The sequence below is a fragment of the Neomonachus schauinslandi genome, chromosome 8 (genome assembly GCF_002201575.2).
Source record: "Neomonachus schauinslandi chromosome 8, ASM220157v2, whole genome shotgun sequence".
Taxonomy (NCBI): Eukaryota; Metazoa; Chordata; class Mammalia; order Carnivora; family Phocidae; genus Neomonachus; species Neomonachus schauinslandi.
In genome coordinates, this window is record NC_058410.1 from 39941889 (window position 1) to 39962732 (window position 20844).

At 36.4% G+C, this 20844-nt stretch overlaps 1 protein-coding gene across 1 annotated transcript in view; it reads left to right on the plus strand.

The window, feature by feature from the left end:
• The window catches only part of TRDN (triadin), a 394231-nt gene that overhangs the window by 371977 nt on the left and 1410 nt on the right, over window positions 1–20844 (plus strand). The window contains 3 exon segments of the mRNA XM_044917545.1: window positions 15902–15928; window positions 16406–16435; window positions 20251–20283. Of these exon segments, the coding sequence (XP_044773480.1) occupies window positions 15902–15928; window positions 16406–16435; window positions 20251–20283 (90 nt within the window).

Below are 20844 nucleotides of genomic sequence, written 5' to 3' on the forward strand. Positions count from 1 at the left end.
TTGGTTCTCTATTAACTTCCTCTAATCTCTCACACCTAATCATGGTGCAATAAAACATTTGCTACTAACAGTTTAATCAACATCACTTTAAACCCTTTGAACATCAAGGAGTAGGACCCAAAGATACCCTCACCACTCGTTTAAGGCAAAATATAAGAGGATTGTGAACAGAATGGTCAAGTGTAGCTGCTTGAATAACAAAAAATTTCCATAGAAATTTATTATAGTACAGCCTCAAGAAATTTAACAAATTAATTGGTACCTAGAAAATTTAGCCCAATGCAAAGCCAATAAAAATGGAAAAGTCATTTCTATATTTGAATGTCACTGGGTTCATGTATCTAGGAGGCCATATTACCACAGATCTTAATATGGTAAACCTTAAAGAACTTTCTAAGCTCTATCTCAATATACTGTCAAATACTGCTGTTTTTAAAATTAAAGGACACCATGAACAGTATTTTTACTTCTTACCACCAGACTGCATTTCTATCAATCCTAACATAAACTAAAAATTCTTCCAGAAATTTAGTTCCAATTGTCAGAGGCAATTCGTGCTTATCAAGTTCTTTTAGAAGATTAAAGGTCAATTTTCAAACCATTATTTGTAATTTCTTTTTTTGATTTATAGCACTACATAAATGATGCTAACCTTCACATAATTTTACATTAAATCTCTAAAAATATATTTGTAAACATTAGATAAATGATAATATGGTATTGTTTCAACCAAATAACTTTATATAGTACATTTGATAAAGAAAGATTGCCTCTAATGTAGACATGTCCACAGGTAAAAGAAGAATATTTATTCAAATTCATATACAAGTCAGACAGCAATTCCTTTTAGAGTTTTATAATATATTTTATATATTTAATGTTTAAACTTCTTCCATTTTAATTTTGTTAATTAAAAGATTATAAACCTCATAAAACATGTAGCTGAGTAAAAATGGCTTCTAGTAAAATGTAATAAGGTTTCTGAACTGGTTCAAACATCCCATAAAAGTCCTTATGATATTTTCTTGCCTCCTCCAAATGGCTTGCTTATTCATTATATATGGTACAAAGTTTGGATATTAATCTTCAAGTCAATTTAAAAAGTGAAGTGCCTATCTGATAGTTCTTTCTCGTTAAGATGTAAGTCTACAGCAAAGCCAATTTCTGCTCTGTACTAAATAGCTGTGTAAATAGATATATTATACCTGGAATGGACTCACCAGTCTTAGAAACAAGGTTTGTTCTTCTGTCCTTAGACTTAAACATGCTTCTAACAGCAGAAAATCTATTAGGAATTGAGCAAACAAATTTACTAAAGAGCAATAAGCCCACAAGAAATTAATGCTGCAACTTTTCAGGTTGATTATCTAAATTATGTCTCCCTTGTAAATGATTTACTATTTATATTTAAATTAATATTTAACATAATTATATCACTCTACCTGGATGAGATCTTAGAAACCATCAATGTAACTTCCTCCGTTTCTTTTCTTTTTGTAAATGAAAAACCAAGCAAGTTAAATGGCCATGTCAAAGCCACTCAAACACTCAAGTAAATGAGTGTTTGAGTGAGAACCAAACCCGACCCTTAAGACCTCTTAACTATTGCTTGTCCCAGCACACTACACATTTATAGTTTCTGATTATACTAGGTCAAGATTTTATTATTTTTTGTCAGATGTTACTTAAAAAATTTCCTTAGTACATATAGATGTAGACATGCTATTTATTCTTTTATGTAATTTTAAACTGCTATGATTTCTATCATTCATGTGTCTAATATTTCAGAATATTTTTGACTCATTTTTTCCTTTTACCTCTTTTTTTATTCATTGAATATGACCATTTTTTGTTTAAGTCAATGCATAGTAGAAGTAGAAATGGGAAATATTACATTGATAATTTCATTTGTTTTTAATAAAATTCAAGAAATATAGAAAATACAAAAATATAAAGGCTATAATAAAAATATAAGAAAGTTAAAATTCCTGTAAACAAAATAAACAAATATATGTATGTAGATACCTGTTATATTGCTTCTTACTATTTGAAACATATTCTGTGATATGGAGCCAGTTACTATCTCCATGAAAACATCAGAATTACAATGATTTGTTTTCCTTTGTAAAAATAAAAAAAATCTTGCATTATATGAATTTGATTTCATATCACATCCTTTATAGATCTCAATCACAAACATCTGAATAGAATATTGCTGTCATATATATTGAAAAGTTGACACACTGGAATCATCATAAGCATGTTCGGTTTTTAGCTTTATCCATTTATGTCTCAGTAGATTGAAACCTTTCTCCTTGACTCTAATTAAGCTTAATGTGCTGAAATATGACATACACAATTAGCTGGAATACACAATTGCAAAAAAAAAAATAGCCATAGATTTTATTAAATGAATACTATTAACGAATGTACTCATGGTTATCAAACAGTGACTTTCAAACTTCAAAGTGTGTCTGATATACCTGGAGGGCTGGGCTCACCCCCAGAGTTTATGATTCTGGAGGTCAGGGGTAGGGTTCAGCATGTACATTCCTTTTTTTTTTTAAGATTTTATTTATTCATTTGAGACACAGAGATACAAAGAGAGAGAGAGAGAGCATGAGGAGGGGGAGGGGCGGAGGGAGAGGGAGAAGCAGGCTCCCCGCTGAGCCAGGAGCCTGATATGGGGCTTGATCCCAGGACCCTGGGATCATGACCTGAGCTGAAGGAAGACGCTTAACCATCTGAGCCACCCAGGCGCCCCAAGCAAGTACATTTCTAATAAGTTCCCAGGTTATATTATTGTTTGAGAACCACTGCCTTGTAGAATCCTCGTCCAACAAACAATTTACACTGTCCTTACACTTATTGTTGTCTAAATGTGGACCTTAGGGAATATATGGGCTTAAACCATGTATAAACAGACATACACATGTCCTTTATTCATTCATATATCTGCAGATGTATTTTCCTGAGAAGCTTCATCAGATTTTAAACTGGTACAATATCATCTCTTAACTGAATGTATGAGATTATGAATCTGAGAATGTAAAAGAGCTAAAGAACATGTGGGGATAATATCAGCAAGATGGTGGTATAGAAATTTCTGGTGTCCATTCCCTTCCCAAAACATCAATTTGAAAACTGTCTATACACAAAAATACTTTCACAAGAGCTAAGGATTCCAGGTGAGAAATACAGCACCCCACCCCCTCTTCCTTACCTGGGCAGCTTAGCACAGAAAGAGACACCCTCCCTCTGGAAGAAGGAGAGTGAAGAGAGTACTCAACTTCACTACAGACACTGGCATTGGACTGTGCCAGCACCAGGCTGATTCTCAAGGTCCTAGGTGGCTCCCACAGTACTAGGCTCCCAGCCCAGCCTGGCACTGACCAGCTCCCACAGCCTCAGGCAGCAGCCATGGCACAAGATTCCTAGGAGGTTCCCATAAATCTGCTGCTGGCCCGTCCCAGCACCAGCCAACTCCCCCAGCACAGGCTGGCCCCTCTAGTCTCAGGCTGTAAGCAATTTCCCATGGACCAAGACTCCTAGCCTGATCCCAAGCCAGGCAAACCCCAATAGACCCAGGCTCCAACTGGGCTCCTGTAAACCCAAGCTCTGGCCCTGCCTCAGCACCAGGTCATTTTTGGTGGCTTCCTGAGGTCTCAGATTTTGGACTGGCTCCCACAAACCTAGGCTCCTGCCCTGCCCCAGGACCAGGACAGCTCACATGGCCCCAGCCTCTAGGCTGACTTCTGTGAAACCAGACTCCCAAACTGTCCCAGCACTGGGCCAGCCCCCAAGACAGATGCCAGGTCCACCCCAGTGGTTCTTGACACATAGTCAGCCCCCCGAAAATCCAGGCACCAGGCTATTCCCAATGGACCCAAACACAAGGCCTGCCCACCTGCTGACCCAGGTACCAGATCTGCCTGTCCAAAGACTCCAGCAGTAATCCTGCTCATAGACATCATGAGATGATATACCCAGAATCTCTGGATGAGCTGACTGGTGAGAAGCTTTGCCTGCTGAAGCCAGTATATAAAGATTGGAAGAGGTATCTTCTTGCTCAAATATGCACATACCAACATAGAGACAGAAGGATCATGAATAATTAGTGGAATATGACACCACCAAAAGAAACTAATAAAGCTTCCATGACTGACCCTAAGGAATGGAGATATATGAACTATCTGACAAAGAATTTAGAACAATCCTCTTAAAGAAATTCAGTGAATTACAGCACATTACAGAGACAACTAAATGAAGTTAGGAAAACAGTACACGAACAAAATGAGAAGTTCAAAAAAAAAATAAAAACCATTAAAAACCAAAAAAAAAAAAAAAAAAACCCAGAAATCCTAGAGTTGGAGAAAACAGTGACTAAACTGAAGCACTTAGTACAGAGCTTCAATAACAGATTTGACCAAACAGAAGAAGGAATTAATGAATTAGAAAATGAGTTATTTGCAATCATCCATTCAGATGAGCAAAAAGAAATGAGAATGAAAAACAGTGAAGAGAGCCTAGGCGAATAGTGGAATATTATTAAAAGAAACTATGCATTACTGGAGTCTCAGGAGAAGAGAGGAAGAAGGACAAAAGTTTATTTAAAGAAATAATGGCTGAAAATATCACCAATCTGGAGAGATATTTGGCCATTCAAGTTCATGAACCTAATAGGTCACCCAATTTCCCCCCAAAACGATCTTCTCCAAGACACCTTATAATGCAACTGTCTGAAATCAAAGAAAAAGAGAATTTTAAAAGCAGAAAAAGAAAAAAATTCTTTATATATAAGAGAGCTCCTCTATATCTATCAGCAGATTTCTCAGAAGAAACCTTGCAGGCCAGGAGAGAGTGAGATAATTTATTCAAAGTGCTAAGAGAAAAACAACTGCCAACCACTTATAACTTTGCCTGGCAAGGTTGTCTTTCAGAAATGAAGAAGAGATAAAGACTTTCCAAAAAAACAAACAAACAAACAAACAAGCAAACAAAAAACCCAAGAAAACTGAGGGAGTTTATCTCCACTAAGCCTGCCTTACAAGAAACGCTGAAGGGAGGTATTCAAGCTGAAATTAAAGGATGCCAATTAGTAACATGAAAAATATGAAAATATAAAACTTACTGGTAAAAGTAACTATATAGTCAAAATCTAAATACCCTAATACTATAAAATGGTGGTGTGTTAATCACTTAACGATTGTATAAAGTTTAAAAGACAAAAGTATTAAAATAGCTATAGTTATAATAAGTTTTTAATGGATACACAATATAAAAAAAGGTAAATTGTGACAACAAAAACATAAAATACGGGGATGGGAATAAAAAGGTAGAGTTTTTATATACGATTGCAGGCAAGCTGTTATCACTTTTTAAAAGACTGTTATATTTATGAGATATTTTACAGAAGCCCCGTGGTAAGTAACCACAAAGCAAAACACTATAGGAAATACCTGAGAAGATAAATAGAAGAGAATCAAAGCATACCACTACAGAAAATCATCAATTCACAGAGTGACAATAAGCAAGCAAGAAAGAAATGAAGTACAAAAAAGACAGAAAGCAAAAATATGGCATTCCTAAGTCCTTACTTATCAATAATTACTTTAAATGGAGGTAGATTAAATTCCTTATTCAAAAGGCATAGAGTATCTGAATGGGTAAAAAGCAACAACAACAACAAACAAATATAACCCAGCTATATGCTGCTTGCCAATAAGGGACTCACTTCAGCATTAAGGACACAGGTAAATTCAAAGTGTAGGAGTGGAAAAAGATACTTCAAATAAATGGAAACCAAAAGAGATCAAAGGTAGGTATGCTTAGGCAAAGTAGACTAAGAAATACTATAAGAAAAACAAGAAGGCCATATAATGATAAAGGTGTCATTTCTGAAGGGGGTAAAAGGAATAATTTTATCTAATGAGGTAAAATGTCTGTATACTGAAAATTATAAGACACTGATGAATGAAATTGAAGAAGTTATAAATATATGGAAAGATACCCCATGTGCATAGATTGGAAGAATTAATATTATTAAAATGTTCATACTATTCAAAGCCCTCTGTAGACTTACTGCAATCCCTCTCAAAATTCCAATGGCACTTTTTACAAAAATAAAAAACAATCCTAGAGTTAATATAAAACCACAAAAGACCCTAAATAGCCAAAGCAATCCTGAGAAAGAACAAAGCTGGGGCGCCTGGGTGGCTCAGTTGGTTAAGCGACTGCCTTCGGCTCAGGTCATGATCCTGGAGTCCCGGGATCGAGTCCCGCATCGGGCTCCCTGCTCGGCAGGGAGTCTGCTTCTCCCTCTGACCCTCCTCCCTCTCCTGCTCTCTCTCTCATTCTCTCTCTCAAATAAATAAATAAAATCTTTAAAAAAAAAAAAAAGAAAGAAAGAAAGAACAAAGCTGGAGGCATTACACTTACTGATTTTAAATTTTGTAACAAAGCTGTAGTAATTAAAACAGTACGGTACTGGCATAAAAACAGACATAGAGGACACCAATGAAACAGAACGAAGAGCCAGAAATAAACCCATGCATATCCAGTCCAATAATATTTGACAAAGATGCCAAGAATTCTCAATGAGAAAAAAAAAATTCTCAATGAGAAAAAAAAATTCTCAATGAGAAAGGATGCTCTCTTCAATTAATAGTGCTGGAGAAATTGGGTATTCACATCCAAAAGAATTAAATTGGACCTCTGGCTTACACCATTCACAAAAATTAACTACAAATACGTTAAAGACTAAAGTGCAAGACCCAAAACTATAAAACTCCTAGAAGAAAAGATAGAGGAAAAACTCCTTGACATTGATTTTGGCAATGATTTTTGGATATGATACCAAAAGCACTAATAACAAAGGCAAAAATAAATTAGATTACATCAAACTAAAAAGCTTCCAAATCTCAAAGGAAATAATCAACAAATGAAAAGACAACCTATGGAACGGGGGCAAATAGTTGCAAACCATCTATCTAATAAGGGGTTACTACCCAAAATATATAAGGAACTAATATACTCTATCACAAAAACCAAGTAATCCAGTTTAAAAATGGGCAGAGGACATGAACAGATGTTTTTTCTAAAGACATGCAAATGACCACCTGGTATATGAAAAGATGCTCATCATCATTAATCAGCAGGAAAATGCACATCACAACCACAATGAGACTCACACCTATCCGAATGGCAATTTTTGAAAACACAGGAGGTAAGTGTTGGTGAGGATGTGAAGAAAAGGAAACTTTCATGCACTGCTGATGGGAGTGTAAATTGGGATACAGTATGGAGATAAGGGTATGTGTTGTGGTGAACGCTGGGTTGTGTAAGACTGAGGAATCACAGACCTGTACCCCTGAAACAAATAATACATCATATGTTAATTAAAAAATCAACAATTAAAAATAGAACTATTATATGATCCAACAATCCCACACGTCTGGATCTATTTCTAAAGGAATTGAAATCACCATCTTAGAGAGATATCTGTACCCCCATATGTATTGCAGCATTACTCACAATAACCAATATATGGAAACAACCTCAGTGTCCATCAATGGATGAGAAGATAAAGAAAATATGCTATACATATACAATGGAATATTATTCATCCACAAGAGAGAAGGAAATCCTGACTTTGTGATTACATGGATGGAACTTGAGAGCCTTATGCTAAGTGAAATAAGTCAGACAGAGAAAGACAAATATTGTATGTTCTTACTTATATATGAAATATGAAAAAGCTGAACTCAGAAGTAGAAAATAGAATGGCAGTTGCCAGGAGTTCAGGAATATGGGAACTTATGTGATATTAGTCAAAGGGTACAAACTTTCAAGTATAAGATGAATAATTCCTGGGGATCTTATGTACAGCATTATGAGTACAGTTAATATTGTATTATATACTTCATAGTTGCCAGAAGAGTCAATCTTAAATGTAATCACCACACACAAAAAAAGAGATAAATATGTGAGGCGATGGATATATTAGCGAAACTTAGGGCGATTAACTGTTTCACAGTACATATGTGTATGAAACCATCAAGTTGTACACCTTAAACTTACACATGTAGTATATCAATTATATCTCAATAATGCTGGAAAAACATTTAGATTTTAGTGGTGAGATTTAACAAGACTTCTTTTAGCACTACTCCTTCTGTGCTTTGTATCCACGGATTATTATGTCATTAAAAAATCAGTCTCCAGGCCCCTGGGTGGCTCAGTTGGTTAAGCGGCCGACTTGATTTCGGCTCAGTTCATGATCTCAGGATTGTGAGATCCAGCCCCATGCTGGGCTTGGGGCTCAGCAGGGAATCTGCTTGAGATTCTCTCTCCCCCTTTCTCTTTGCCCCTCCCCCACCATGCACATGTACATGTTAGCCTCCTCACTGTCTCTCTCTCAAAAAAAAAAAAAAATCAGTCTAATATGCACTCTATCTTGGCAAATGTTTATTTTATCCCTGTAGGACAATAGTTCTCACACTTAAGTGGTCATTAAAATTACCTGAGATGGGGCGCCTGGGTGGCTCAGTTGGTTAAGCGACTGCCTTCGGCTCAGGTCATGATCCTGGAGTCCCTGGATCGAGTCCCACATCGAGCTCCCTGCTCGGCAGGGAGTCTGCTTCTCCCTCTGACCCTCCCCCCTCTCATGTACTCGCTCTCTCTCATTCTCTCTCTCAAATAAATAAATAAAATCTTTAAAAAAAAAATAAATAAATAAAATTACCTGAGAAAGCTGCTAAAAGACAAGTTGCTGAGCCCCACCCCCAAAGTTTCTGATTCAGTAGGTATAGGGTAAAGCCCAAGAATTTGTACTTCTAACATCCCAGGTGCAGCTGCTGCTGCTTCAGGAACCCCAGTTTGGGAACCACTCCTCGAGGACCTAGACTGACAAGGGTATCTCAGAGGGAAAATGCACAGAAACATAACACACATATACCCTGTATCATTTGTGAAGACTGGTATGTTTATTTTGGAAAACAAGAAAATATTCAAGATGATTTCTAAGATCCCTCCGGTTTTAAAATTGTCTCATTATATGTTATAAAATTTATAAGATCCTACTGGTTTTATATCAAATTCTTATCATATATTGAAATTTAATGGTCTTATTTAATGATACTCTATTAGATTATCTAAGTAAAAATTCTCCAAGATCTTCATATGTATTATATGCCTAAAATAATGCTACATTTAAGCATTTTACAACATTCAAATGTTATGATATTCATCTGCATTGTCTTGACTAAATTAAAGTATAATAAATCCATATGGAGGGAACTAATTTGCTCACTGGAGCCAATAATGAGGACGTTTCTGTGATATTAATCAAATTATGAATTTTTTGAATAAATTCATGAAAATTCAGTTTCCTACTTCTGCTTGTGAATTTTACTTTTCTTAGTTTTGAAATTTACAGTCTAAATGACCTCATTAATGAGCAGGCATTAGGACACCTTTGATTGGTTTTGTTGCATATCTATCATATTGTAGAGGTGGTTAGAGAGTTTAAGATAAACATAGTGCACAGATAAAGCTACTTCATTAATGAATTAAGATAGTTATTTGATAAATATATATTTAAAATATGTTAAAGGTATTTATGGATATGTGAATTAGAAAGATCATTAAATGGGTGCCTGGGTGGCTCCTTCAGTTAAACATCTGCCTTTGGCTCAGGTCATGAGCCCAAAGGCCATGGGATCAAGCTCCGCATCTGGCTCCCTGCTTGGTTGGGAGTCTGCTTCTCCCTCTCCCTCTGCCTGCCGCTCCCCCTGCTTGTGCTCTCTCCTTCTCTCCCTCTATCTGTCAAAAAATAAGTAAATAAAATCTTAAAAAAAAATCATTAAATGAAATTATTCCATTATTGATCGATGTTAAATAATTAATCAACATGAAAATTTGTTATAAAGCAGATTATTTAAAAGCCTTTATTGACATTATTCACATTAACAATTTCTTGGGTCAGAATTGTTATTACACCAAGCTATATAGATCTATATTCAATATAGACTTTGGTATTGATTCATACATAAAACCTGACTGCTAATATTTCTTTGAGTGTCAAAAATCTGTACAAATAATTTATTGGTATGTTAGATAATAATATATTACCATGTCCAAAATAATTTATTTCTGATCAAATAATAGATACATCAAAAAATATAATATCCAATGGAATAACACAAGAATGTGTATTGCTCTCTTTTCTTTGTTTTTGTTATTTGTTTGTTTGTTTTTACCTGTATCTTAAAGAATTGATACCCATTGAGCAAGGCATACTTGTTCTTCATTGTAGAAAACATAGAAAACATATGTGACTCTTCAAGATGACATAGTCCTAGGGTCATGACCTAGAGTTTGATATCAGGGGCAATTGGAACTGTTACCTAATCATTGCATGAATAATTTAAAATTTATTATTTACATCCCATACAATATTTAAAAGGATTACCAGTACATAGCCTTTACTGCGTTCACCTCAATTAGTTAGAAGTAACAAGTTAATCTTGATGAGAACGTCAAATGAGGTGTGACTTAAATTTAAAAATTCCATCTATTACGACTTTATGGACTGAACATTTGGTTATATCCAGTTCTTTTTTTTTCGCGTTTAAGGTGTCTTTGCTAGAAAGTGTAACTTTGTTCCCTTAGCTGATTTACCCATTTGGAGCACAATAATGGTCCTTCCTTAGGTCAGCCTCCAACCTGGCAGCAACAAGGGTCTCATAGCCTTATAGTGAGGCATCTACCCCAGCAGGCTTCTGGTGAGAGGCTTCCAGTCCCGATTTGCACTCAATTGCTGGTATAACATATTTGCATAGTAGATACTCATTTAATTTAGTCAACAAACATTTATTGATAAATTCCAATGTCAGGAACCATGCTAAGCTTTGGAAGCACTACAGTTCTTGCTTATATGGAAGTTAGAGGATATTGGAGGAGATAATCAAGTAAACACACATCAATGCAGTACTATTAGTGCTAGAATATATAAAGAGAGGGAATACTATTGGAATATGAAAGGCGCACCCAACTCAGTCTGAGGGGTTAAGGGAAAGCTATCTTATTTTTTTGATAATATCTGAATAATAAATGATATTCAGCCAGATTAAAAAGAGGAAGAATGTTCTAGACAGGGAGATCAATATATAAGACAGTCCAGAGACAAAAGACACTTTAAGTTAGTGTTTAGAAATAAAATACTTCAGTATGGCTTGAATATAGAGTACAAAACAGTGAAGAGAGAGAGTAGAGGGTAATGAGATGCAGCAATTTGATTCATTGAAAACCTCACAGACCAGGCAGAGGCAGTTGGAGTTCACAAAGACGGTCCATGCTTTAGGCTGAGCTGTGATATGTGAAATGATTGTACATGCATTCTGGAAAATCTCTCTGGCTACAAAGTTGAAAGAAGAGTGAGGGGAGAAGGCCTACGTTTTCGTGACCAGGCTGGATGTTCATGGTAATTACGGGGAGAAGCAGTGGTGGGCTGGGCTAAAGTACTGGCATAGTGTATTTGTTTCCTAGGGCTGTGGTAACAAGTACCACAAACTGTGTGGCTTGAAGTAACAGAAATTTATTCTCTCATCATTCTAGAGACAGAAGTCCAAAAACGAAGTGTAGGCAGGGCCATGATCTCTTTGAAGGTTTGGAGGAGAACCTGTTCCATACATTTCCCTTAGCTTTTGGAATTGCCAGCCGACCTTGGTGTTCTTTTGCTTGTAGAAACATCGTTCAAATCTCCGCCTCTGTCATCACATGGTATTCTCCCTGTATGTCTTCACATTATCGTCCTTCTCTCTATGCATGTCTGTTTCTGTGTCTCTTCTCCTTCTCTTATAAGGACTCCAGTCATATTAGATTAAGAGTCACCCTACTTAATGACTTCATCTTAATTATATCTGCAAAAACCCTATCTCCAAATAAGGTCACACTCACAAGGTACTGAGCCTTAGGACTTCAACATAACTTCGGGGGGAACACAATCAAATCCATAAGGCAGAATGTAAAGAGAAGAGCAGAATAATTAGAGAGATAATATAGGCTGCTACTGAAATGAACTTGGAAATAAATATATATGGGAAAGAGCATGTAAAAACCAACCCTGAGGGCACCTGAGTGGCTCAGTCAGTTAAGCGTCTGCCTTCAGCTCAGGTCATGGGTGCCTGGGATCGAGTACCGCATCAGGCTCTGCATTCAGTGGGGAGTCTGCTTGCCCCGCTGCCCCTTCCCCCTGCTGGTGATCTCTCTCTCTCTCAAATAAATAAATAAATAATAAATAAATAGAATATTTTTTAAAAAACAACCCTGAAATCCTGATTTCATAATTAAACAGCTTCATGGAAATAAAATAGTTATGCAGTATTTATCACAACCTGATTGTAGGAATGAGTAGAACTTTCAAGTCAAGATTTTCTTAATTTAGCTTGCCATCAAGGGCAAAATTGAACAGTCTTATATTTGCACACAATTTGTGCGTGTTTGTGGTTTTTTTTTTTTTAAGATTTTATTTATTTATTTGAGAGAGAGAATGAGATAGAGAGAGCATGAGGGGGGGAGGGTCAGAGGGAGAAGCAGACTCCCTGCTGAGCAGGGAGCCCGATGAGGGACTCGATCCCGGGACTCCAGGATCATGACCTGAGCCGAAGGCAGTCGCTTAACCATCTGAGCCACCCAGGCGCCCCGTGTGTTTGTGTTTTTAATGTGTATTCATGCATGTTTCTTAGGCTTATGTCAATAGATTTATTAGATTCTCAGAAAGAAACATGGCCATTCAGTACTCCAAATGCCACTACGGAGAGTCTCTGTGACTTTGCTTTTATCCTTACATTTAGGCAGAGTACATCACTGTACACCTGAGCCACACTGATTGGGCCCAAAATAACATTTCTCTTATCAAACTGGGCTTGGTATAGTGTAACTGGTCCATGGTGAGAGCAGTTGAGAGAGGGTGGAATCCTGTAAAAACTGTTACATATTTATGGTAGGGATTTTTTTAAGATGTTATTTATTACGTTATACTACATTATACTATTTTATCCCCTTGAGAACACATATAACAAATTCATCTTAGGTAACAGTACCAGGAATTGCTATGCCAGGAATTCTCTTTAAAAACGTATTTATATTTTAAAACATTTTGAATTTTATAATTGACTGCACTTTTTATCCTTGCCTGAGCACTAGAAAGCTGAGAGCTGGATTGTCATGCCAAGTCAAAGGAAGTATGTAATAATTTTAACATTCATTTTGTGGTCTAATGTAATTCCTGAATTCATACATTTTCTTAACTTCATTTTTCTTGACTCATTTCTCCATTTACTTACCTTCTCGTGTTCTCATTAATTATTTCATTTATTTACCTAATGAACAAACTATAATTGAGCGCATACTATCTAATCATGTATTAGGTATTGCACCAGTTCCCTGGATTCAGTGATGGATAAACATTATCTGTTTTCAGATATCTCAGTCTAGAAGGGAAGGTATTCATTCAAGTTAATATTTATAGTACATTGTGATTAACAATTATCAAAAGAGCTAAAAAATAATATTGGTACATAAAAGGGGAATGCAGCCCAACCACCTTAGATAAAAGGCTTTCTGAAGAGGAGATGGTTGAGCTGAGCCCTAAGTAGAAAGTAATCAAATAAAAAGTGAAGGGAACAAAACTCCTATGAAAAATAATAAAAAAATCAAAATTTCTACATAAATGGTAAAAGATTGCATGTTTGGGAAGTAGAAAATTCAATGTTGCTAAGATGTCAGTTGCTCCCAACTTGGTCTATAGATTCGATGCAATTTCCATCAAAATCCCAGCAAGTTATTTTGTGAATGTTGACAAACTGATTCTAAAATTTATGTGGAATGGAAAAAAAAAACTCACAGCAGCCAACACAATACTGAAGATCAAGATCAAACTTGGAAGACTGACACTACCCAATTTTAATGCTTACTATAAAGAACCACAGTATTGTTTCCATTGTTTCTTTCCCTGGCCTCAGGTAGTTTCCTTATAAGCCTATGCTGGTTAGTGCTCATCTGAGGGTTTAAGGGGGCCTTCCACAAATCCCCAGAACTTTCTTTATCTCTTTTTCTCTCTCTCTTTCTTCTGTTCTCTGCAACTCGCTACTTTACATAACTCTGACCTGGGCTCTCTAGCTGTCTTGGCCTTTCCAGACTCCCAGCTCCATCTCATCAATTCAGCTCCATTCCTGCACTAAGGCCTTATAATTCTCTTAAGGCATTAAGCTGGGACAATCATAGAACACAGCTCATTTATTTTCCATCACTTAAAAATCACTGTCCTTTGTTGTCTATGTCCAATATCTTTAAAGCCAGTGCTTTACATATTTTATCTGCTTTCTATAGTTTTAAGTGTGAGGACTAATCACAAGAAGTCAAGTGAGTGGGAATTTAAAAAGGAAAAAGTAATCAATATAGTTAGTTATATCTATTAGTATTAGCAAGTGTGTGCATGTGGGGGGGGGGGGGTATTGGTGCCCAAAGAGACCTGATAAATAAAATGGTGGAAATAGAAGCTAGATTTTAGTGAATTAATAATTAAATGGGAGTCAGGAAATAGAAAAAGCAAGTAAAGATGACATTCACAGGAAGCTGAGTTGAACAATGATGGAAAGGTACTGGATGATATTTATAAGGGAATATAGAATCAAAGGAAGATGCTTTTGTTTACTGTTGAAATCTTTGTTGAGATAAAAAATAAAGAAAATTAAAACTGATTATGGAGAAGGCAGAGTTTGACAAACAATGGCCTACAGAGTGACCACTAGTCTTTTCTGTAAATAAAGTTTTATTGGAACACAGCCATGCCTATTCATTTACATATTGTTGTTGGTTGCTTCTTTGTTACAACAGAATAGTTGAATAGTTGTGAATGAGATCATATGGCCTAAAGTCAAAAATATACACTGATCTTTCATAAAAAATTTGCCAGTCCTTACTAGGGATCCAAAAAGCAATAAAAGCATATATTTCTAGTCATCTGGAGTTTCAAATTCAGTAGCAATCATTTTTTTTTTAAAGATTTTATTTATTTATGGGCGCCTGGGTGGCTCAGTTGGTTAAGCGACTGCCTTCGGCTCAGGTCATGATCCTGGAGTCCCGGGATCGAGTCCCACATCGGGCTCCCTGCTCGGCAGGGAGCCTGCTTCTCCCTCTGACCCTCCCCCCTCTCATGTGTTCTCTCATTCTCTCTCTCTCAAATAAATAAATAAAATCTTTAAAAAAAAAAAAAAAAAGATTTTATTTATTTATTTGACAGAGAGAGACACAGCGAGAGAGGGAACACAAGCAGGGAGAGGGGGAGAGGGAGAAGCAGGCTTCCCGCGGAGCTGGGAGCCTGATGCGGGGCTTGATCCCAGGACCCTGGGATCATGACCTGAGCCGAAGGCAGACGCCTAACCGACTGAGCCACCCAGGTGCCCCAGTAGCAATCATTTTTAATATATTATACTGGGACAGATAACATTAATAATATTAATGAAAAAGAAAACAGTATGTCTTATATTTTTTATCTTCAACAATAAAGGGTTAGAAGTATTTCTCAAAATAAAATTATGTGTTTTATCTTAATATTAGACCTAAAACTTAACATTGCACACAAGACTTTGCGAGCAAATTATTTTTAATGGTGTAATAAAATTAAACTAAGAGTTTTTTTTAATTTAAAAATGATTTTTTTAATTAGTGATTTTGTGTGGACATTAAATTACATATCCTGTAGAACTTAAATAAAGTACAATAGTTGGAGTTCATTGTTTTATTTTGATTTTCAAATATGTAATATTCTATCATATTCAATGTCAATTCAATAACAATTTACTGACCTGGTCTTTAATCATTTTTAAACTTTTTCTAGGCAAAGAAGTCAAGCCTAAGCCTCCACGTATGTTATATGCATGCCAAAAAATAAATAAATAAAACAAATCTTAAATGCATGCTTTTACTCATCCTCTGATTTCATAGTTGAATATTTTGCTTAAAGTCAAAGGCTTAACTATTTTGTGTAGACAATGTGCTTAAAATCCTCATATTTCTAATATCTTTCGTATTTCTAATATCCTTTGTGTTTCTGAGAATATGCTATGCTAAAATTTTTCTTCAACTTTTGTTCACTGAGGGTACAAACCAATACCTTTTGTTAACTTCTCATAAAATCTTAATTCACATTTTCATTTTATCTCAAAATAATTCTTACTGTGATTGATAATAAGGAAACTTTGTATCAATTTGTTGCATTCATAAAAAGAAGAAAATTAATGGGCAGATTAAAAACAATGAATAATATGTAAAGAAATATGCATGAGTACAGAAAAAATATCTTTATATAATCATCATTATTAATGTTCACCTATATTTTTAGAGCCACAAGTAAAAAAAGAAGAGAAACCAGGTATGTATATTTTATGTATAGATTCATACTTGCATTCCATATTTATAATGAGTAGCATATTACCTCTTTGCCAATGTTGTGTCCTAGTGCAAATATTATACAAAAATGTTATCCTTTTCAACTTTTTAAAATAAGATGAACGTAATACATATTTATCTATACCACCTGTTCCTAGAAAAAATTCTACTTACAAAGGAGAAACTGCAGAGGGAGAAATTGATCTGGTTCAGAAGAAGCAATTGACTAATTGAGTTGAGTCCCACAAAACTCCTATTTTTGCTGATTACTATAGGACACAGACATCCTGTCAGAAAAACAGCTCCTCTCATTCTTCTGTTTTTTGGGGAGCACCTGAGTGAGATGAATATTTCTGAGGGCTGCAGGATGCAGCAGAACTTTTTAAAAAGAACACACAGAAATCTGATTCTCAAAACATTCATGAACCAAAGCTAAAACTTTGGTTCATGTTTCCCAACTATTAGTGTGATAGGGCTGCTGTAATAAAATAAAATACCACAACCTGTGTATTTTAGGACAGCAGAAATTTATTCTCTCACAGTTTGGGGAGGTGGAAGTCTGAAATCAAGGTTTCAGCAGGGCCATGATTCCCTTGAAGCTGGAGGGAAGAACCTTTCCCTGCCTCCTCTGGCTTCAGGTGTTTGTGAGCAATCCTTGGTGTTCCTTGGCCTGAAATTGCAGTGTTCCAATCTCAGCCTCTATCATTCCATGGACATCTTCCTCCTTTGTGTCTTTATCTCTGTCTTTTCTCCTCTTCTTATAAGAACACCAGACATATTAGATTAAGAACCCAGCCTACTCCCATATAACTACATCTTAACTAATTACACCTGTAAAGTCCCTATTTCCAAATCAGGTCACATTTTGAGGTGTTGGGGATTGGGACTTCAGCCTTCATCTTTTGAGAGGACACAATTCAACCCATAAAGGCCTATCCTCTGGTTCCCCCAAAATGCATGTCCTTCACATGTAGCAAAATACATACACCTCATTCCAACATCCCTAAAAGTCATAACCATTTTAGCAACAACTAAGTCCAATAGTTCATCAATTCAAAGTCCAAATCTCATCATCTTAAATATTTATGGGTGAAACCCAAGGTATGATTCTTCTTGCAGAAAATTTCTCTCCATCTGCAAAATCAGAAAACAAGTTATCTGCTTCCAAAATAAAACAGTGGAACAGGCTAGGTTAGACATTCCTGTTTCAAAAGGGAAAAAAAAAAATAAAAGGAAAAGAAGGAATTATGTGTGTCAAGTAAATCCAAAACATAGCGGGGAAAATTCCATTAGATGTTAGGACCTGAGGATATCCTCTTTGGCTGAATACACAGTCCTCTGGGCCTGGTAGGGTGGTGGGTCTGCCTTTCTAGCCCACCTGGGTGACAGCCTGGTCCTCTCTACCCAAGGAGTTCCCATCAACCCAGGTTTTTGAATCTGTGACTCTGCTCTTAGAGTTGTTATTCCTTCATTTCATTCTCTCTCTATTTCTGTCAGGCGCATTGTTTTTACTTGCATAGAATTCTCAAAAACATGACCAGTTCTGCATTCAATTCATGATGATCCAATTGGACAAGAGGGTCCATTGGACAAGAGGGTCCTCCACAGATCCTTCCTCATAACTACATCTCTACTCCTGCCTTCTGCTGAGGTGATAGATTGTATCTGCAAATTTGTCCAGTCACTCTCTTGGCCCTGTCTCCAGGGCGCACTGTCTCCATAAGTGGAGAATTCTCCAAATCAAGTGCCGATTCCTCTTGCTTCTCAATTTATCTTCACTCCTCAATTTATCTTCCCTTTCACATTTTATTATAAGCAGCAAGGAGAAATCAGGCTGCACCTTCCACACTTTACTTGGAAATTTCTTTGGCTAGATATCCATGTTCTTCACTTACAAATTCTACCTTCTGTTATTGAAACCCAAGTTTGGCTGCTCACAGCTTGAAAGCCAATACTCCAGAGACAAATGTTGGTTGCAAAGGAAAGGTTGCTTTATTCAAGAGGCTGGCAACCTGGAGAGATGGTAGACTGAGGTCCAAAGACCATCTTCCAGTTTCCTAGTTAAGAAGCAAGGGATTTTAAAGGGGAAATTCAGGGTAGTAGATTACATACATATTGATGAAAAGGGTGGGAAAAGATGATTATTCATGAGGAAGCTGGAGCATGTGCACTGAGCAAACATATATGTAACATCCATCTCATGTTCACTTTGGGATGGAGACTTAACACCAGAAGAAGGCAAAATTCAGCCCCCGATATCAGGAGGTTCTCTTAGGATGAGGAGAAGGGACTGTGGGCATGCTCTGAATGCTGGTATAACCTAGATGGGGTCTTAGGCTTGTTATCTTAGGAAGAAATTCAGAGCCTTGCTTGTTCATAGGTTGGAACTGTATCAGTTGACCTTGAGTCCAGGCCTCTATGGAGACAACTTGTGGATCTGTTAGTGGAGTCTGAAAAAACATAATAGCTAACTAAAAGGAAACCATTCTCTGAAAAACAAGCTTCTGCTAGTTTCAACTTCATTGACCCTATGGGGCATGGTTTCACTGCCACCCGACTGAGGAACACAATTCAACCAAGTTCTCTGCCACTTTATAACAAAAATCACCCTGGCAGGACCCAATAACGTGTCCCCTATTTCCTTCTGAGACCTCACCAGAAGCACATTTAACATTCTTATTTCCAGCAACATGTCGTTGATATATGTATTTGATGAGGGTATACATATTTTCTAAATTGTCAGAGGTTTTCTTTATAGCTCTTCTTAATTTTCTTGAGTCCTCAGCGGAATAGACTTTGTCAATATTTCTGCCAATATCCTTTTCAAGGCAATGTAGGTTTTTGTTTTTGTTTTTTTTCCTCTAACAAGTGTCTCAACTCATCAGCCAATTCCAAAGCCACTTTCACATTTATATGTATTTGTTACAGCAGCAACCCGTCTCCTGGTATCAAAATCTATTAGTTTCCCTGGGTAGCTGGAATAAAGTGTCACAAACTGGGTAGCTTAAAACAAGGAACATTTCCTCTCTCACAGTTCTAGAAGTCCAAATTCAAGATGTCAGCAGAGCCATGCTCCCTTCGAAACTTGTGGAAGAGAATCTTTCCTAGTTTCTTCTTGCTTCTGGTGTTTGTGAGCAAGCCTTGCTGTTTGTTGCCTTGTAGATCCATCACTCCAAGCTCTGTCTCCATCATCACATAGACTTGTTCTCCCTGTGTGTGTCTGTTTCTGTCTCTTTTCCTGTCCTTATAAGGACACCAGTCAGATGGATTAATTAAGGACCCAGCCTGCTCCAGTATGACCTCATCCTACCTTAATTAATCACCTCTGTAACAATCCTATTTCCAAATAAGATTACATTCTGAGGTATGGCAGGTTAGGACTTCAACATATCTTTTTGTGGGATACGATTCAAGCCATAACACTATTTGTCTAAATTTCTAAATCATATGAGTCCTCAAATATATTTCAAAAATACTCTTCTTATTCCTGCCATCAAATCATTTATATTGACACTGAAACTATACTCCACAATAATCATCTTGAGAAAACATAGGAAATTCGACTTGAAATCAATTAGCAGTAGCAACAGCTTAATGGCAGATAAGTACGTTGCATGATATTAACTACTGCATGTTTAATAGACCAGCACTAACAAACCAGCAGGAAATTGAAATGATTTTTAGTAAAATTCTGCCTTTTTAATTATGGTAAACAAAATAAAATCATTTCCAGAATTGAATTTGTGCTCTAGTTTATTTTTTCAGATTATAAAATTTCTGCCTTTGTTTTCCCTTTAGAGTCACGAGTTAAAAAGGAAGCTTTAAAACCAGGTAAAAATATTTTTATTCTTAAATAGACACAGAACTGATATTGCCTTCATTTTAGAACTAAAAGAGACTTACCACACCCACCACTGGAGATTTACAGAGTTTCCCAGAGCCTCATTATTTTTCCTACTTTGTTGCTCAGTATGCTTTCACAGGACTGGATTAGCTGAGAACGGGGATATTCTGTAAGTGAGAACATCTAGAATATGTTTTTAAATGGACCGCAGCAGACACTCTAGGTTTCAGGAGACATCTCTTGGAGTCGTTCAGACCCTAGTATGATCATATTTAATTTGTCGGCTTATTTCCAATGACATAGCAGAGTCAGAATCATGGACTACAGGGATTTGAAGAGAAAAATGACAAGAACTTACGAAACATCTATTATGAGCTTATAAATAGCGTAGGATTTTTATTTCCAATATATCATTATAAGAGACATGCAACAGGACAATTACTATCCATATTTAATGTCTGTGGAAACAGTTCAATAGACTAAATTCAGAAAATAAGTTATTTGTCCAAGATTTTCAAGTTAATAAATGTTGGAGCTAGGATTCTGCC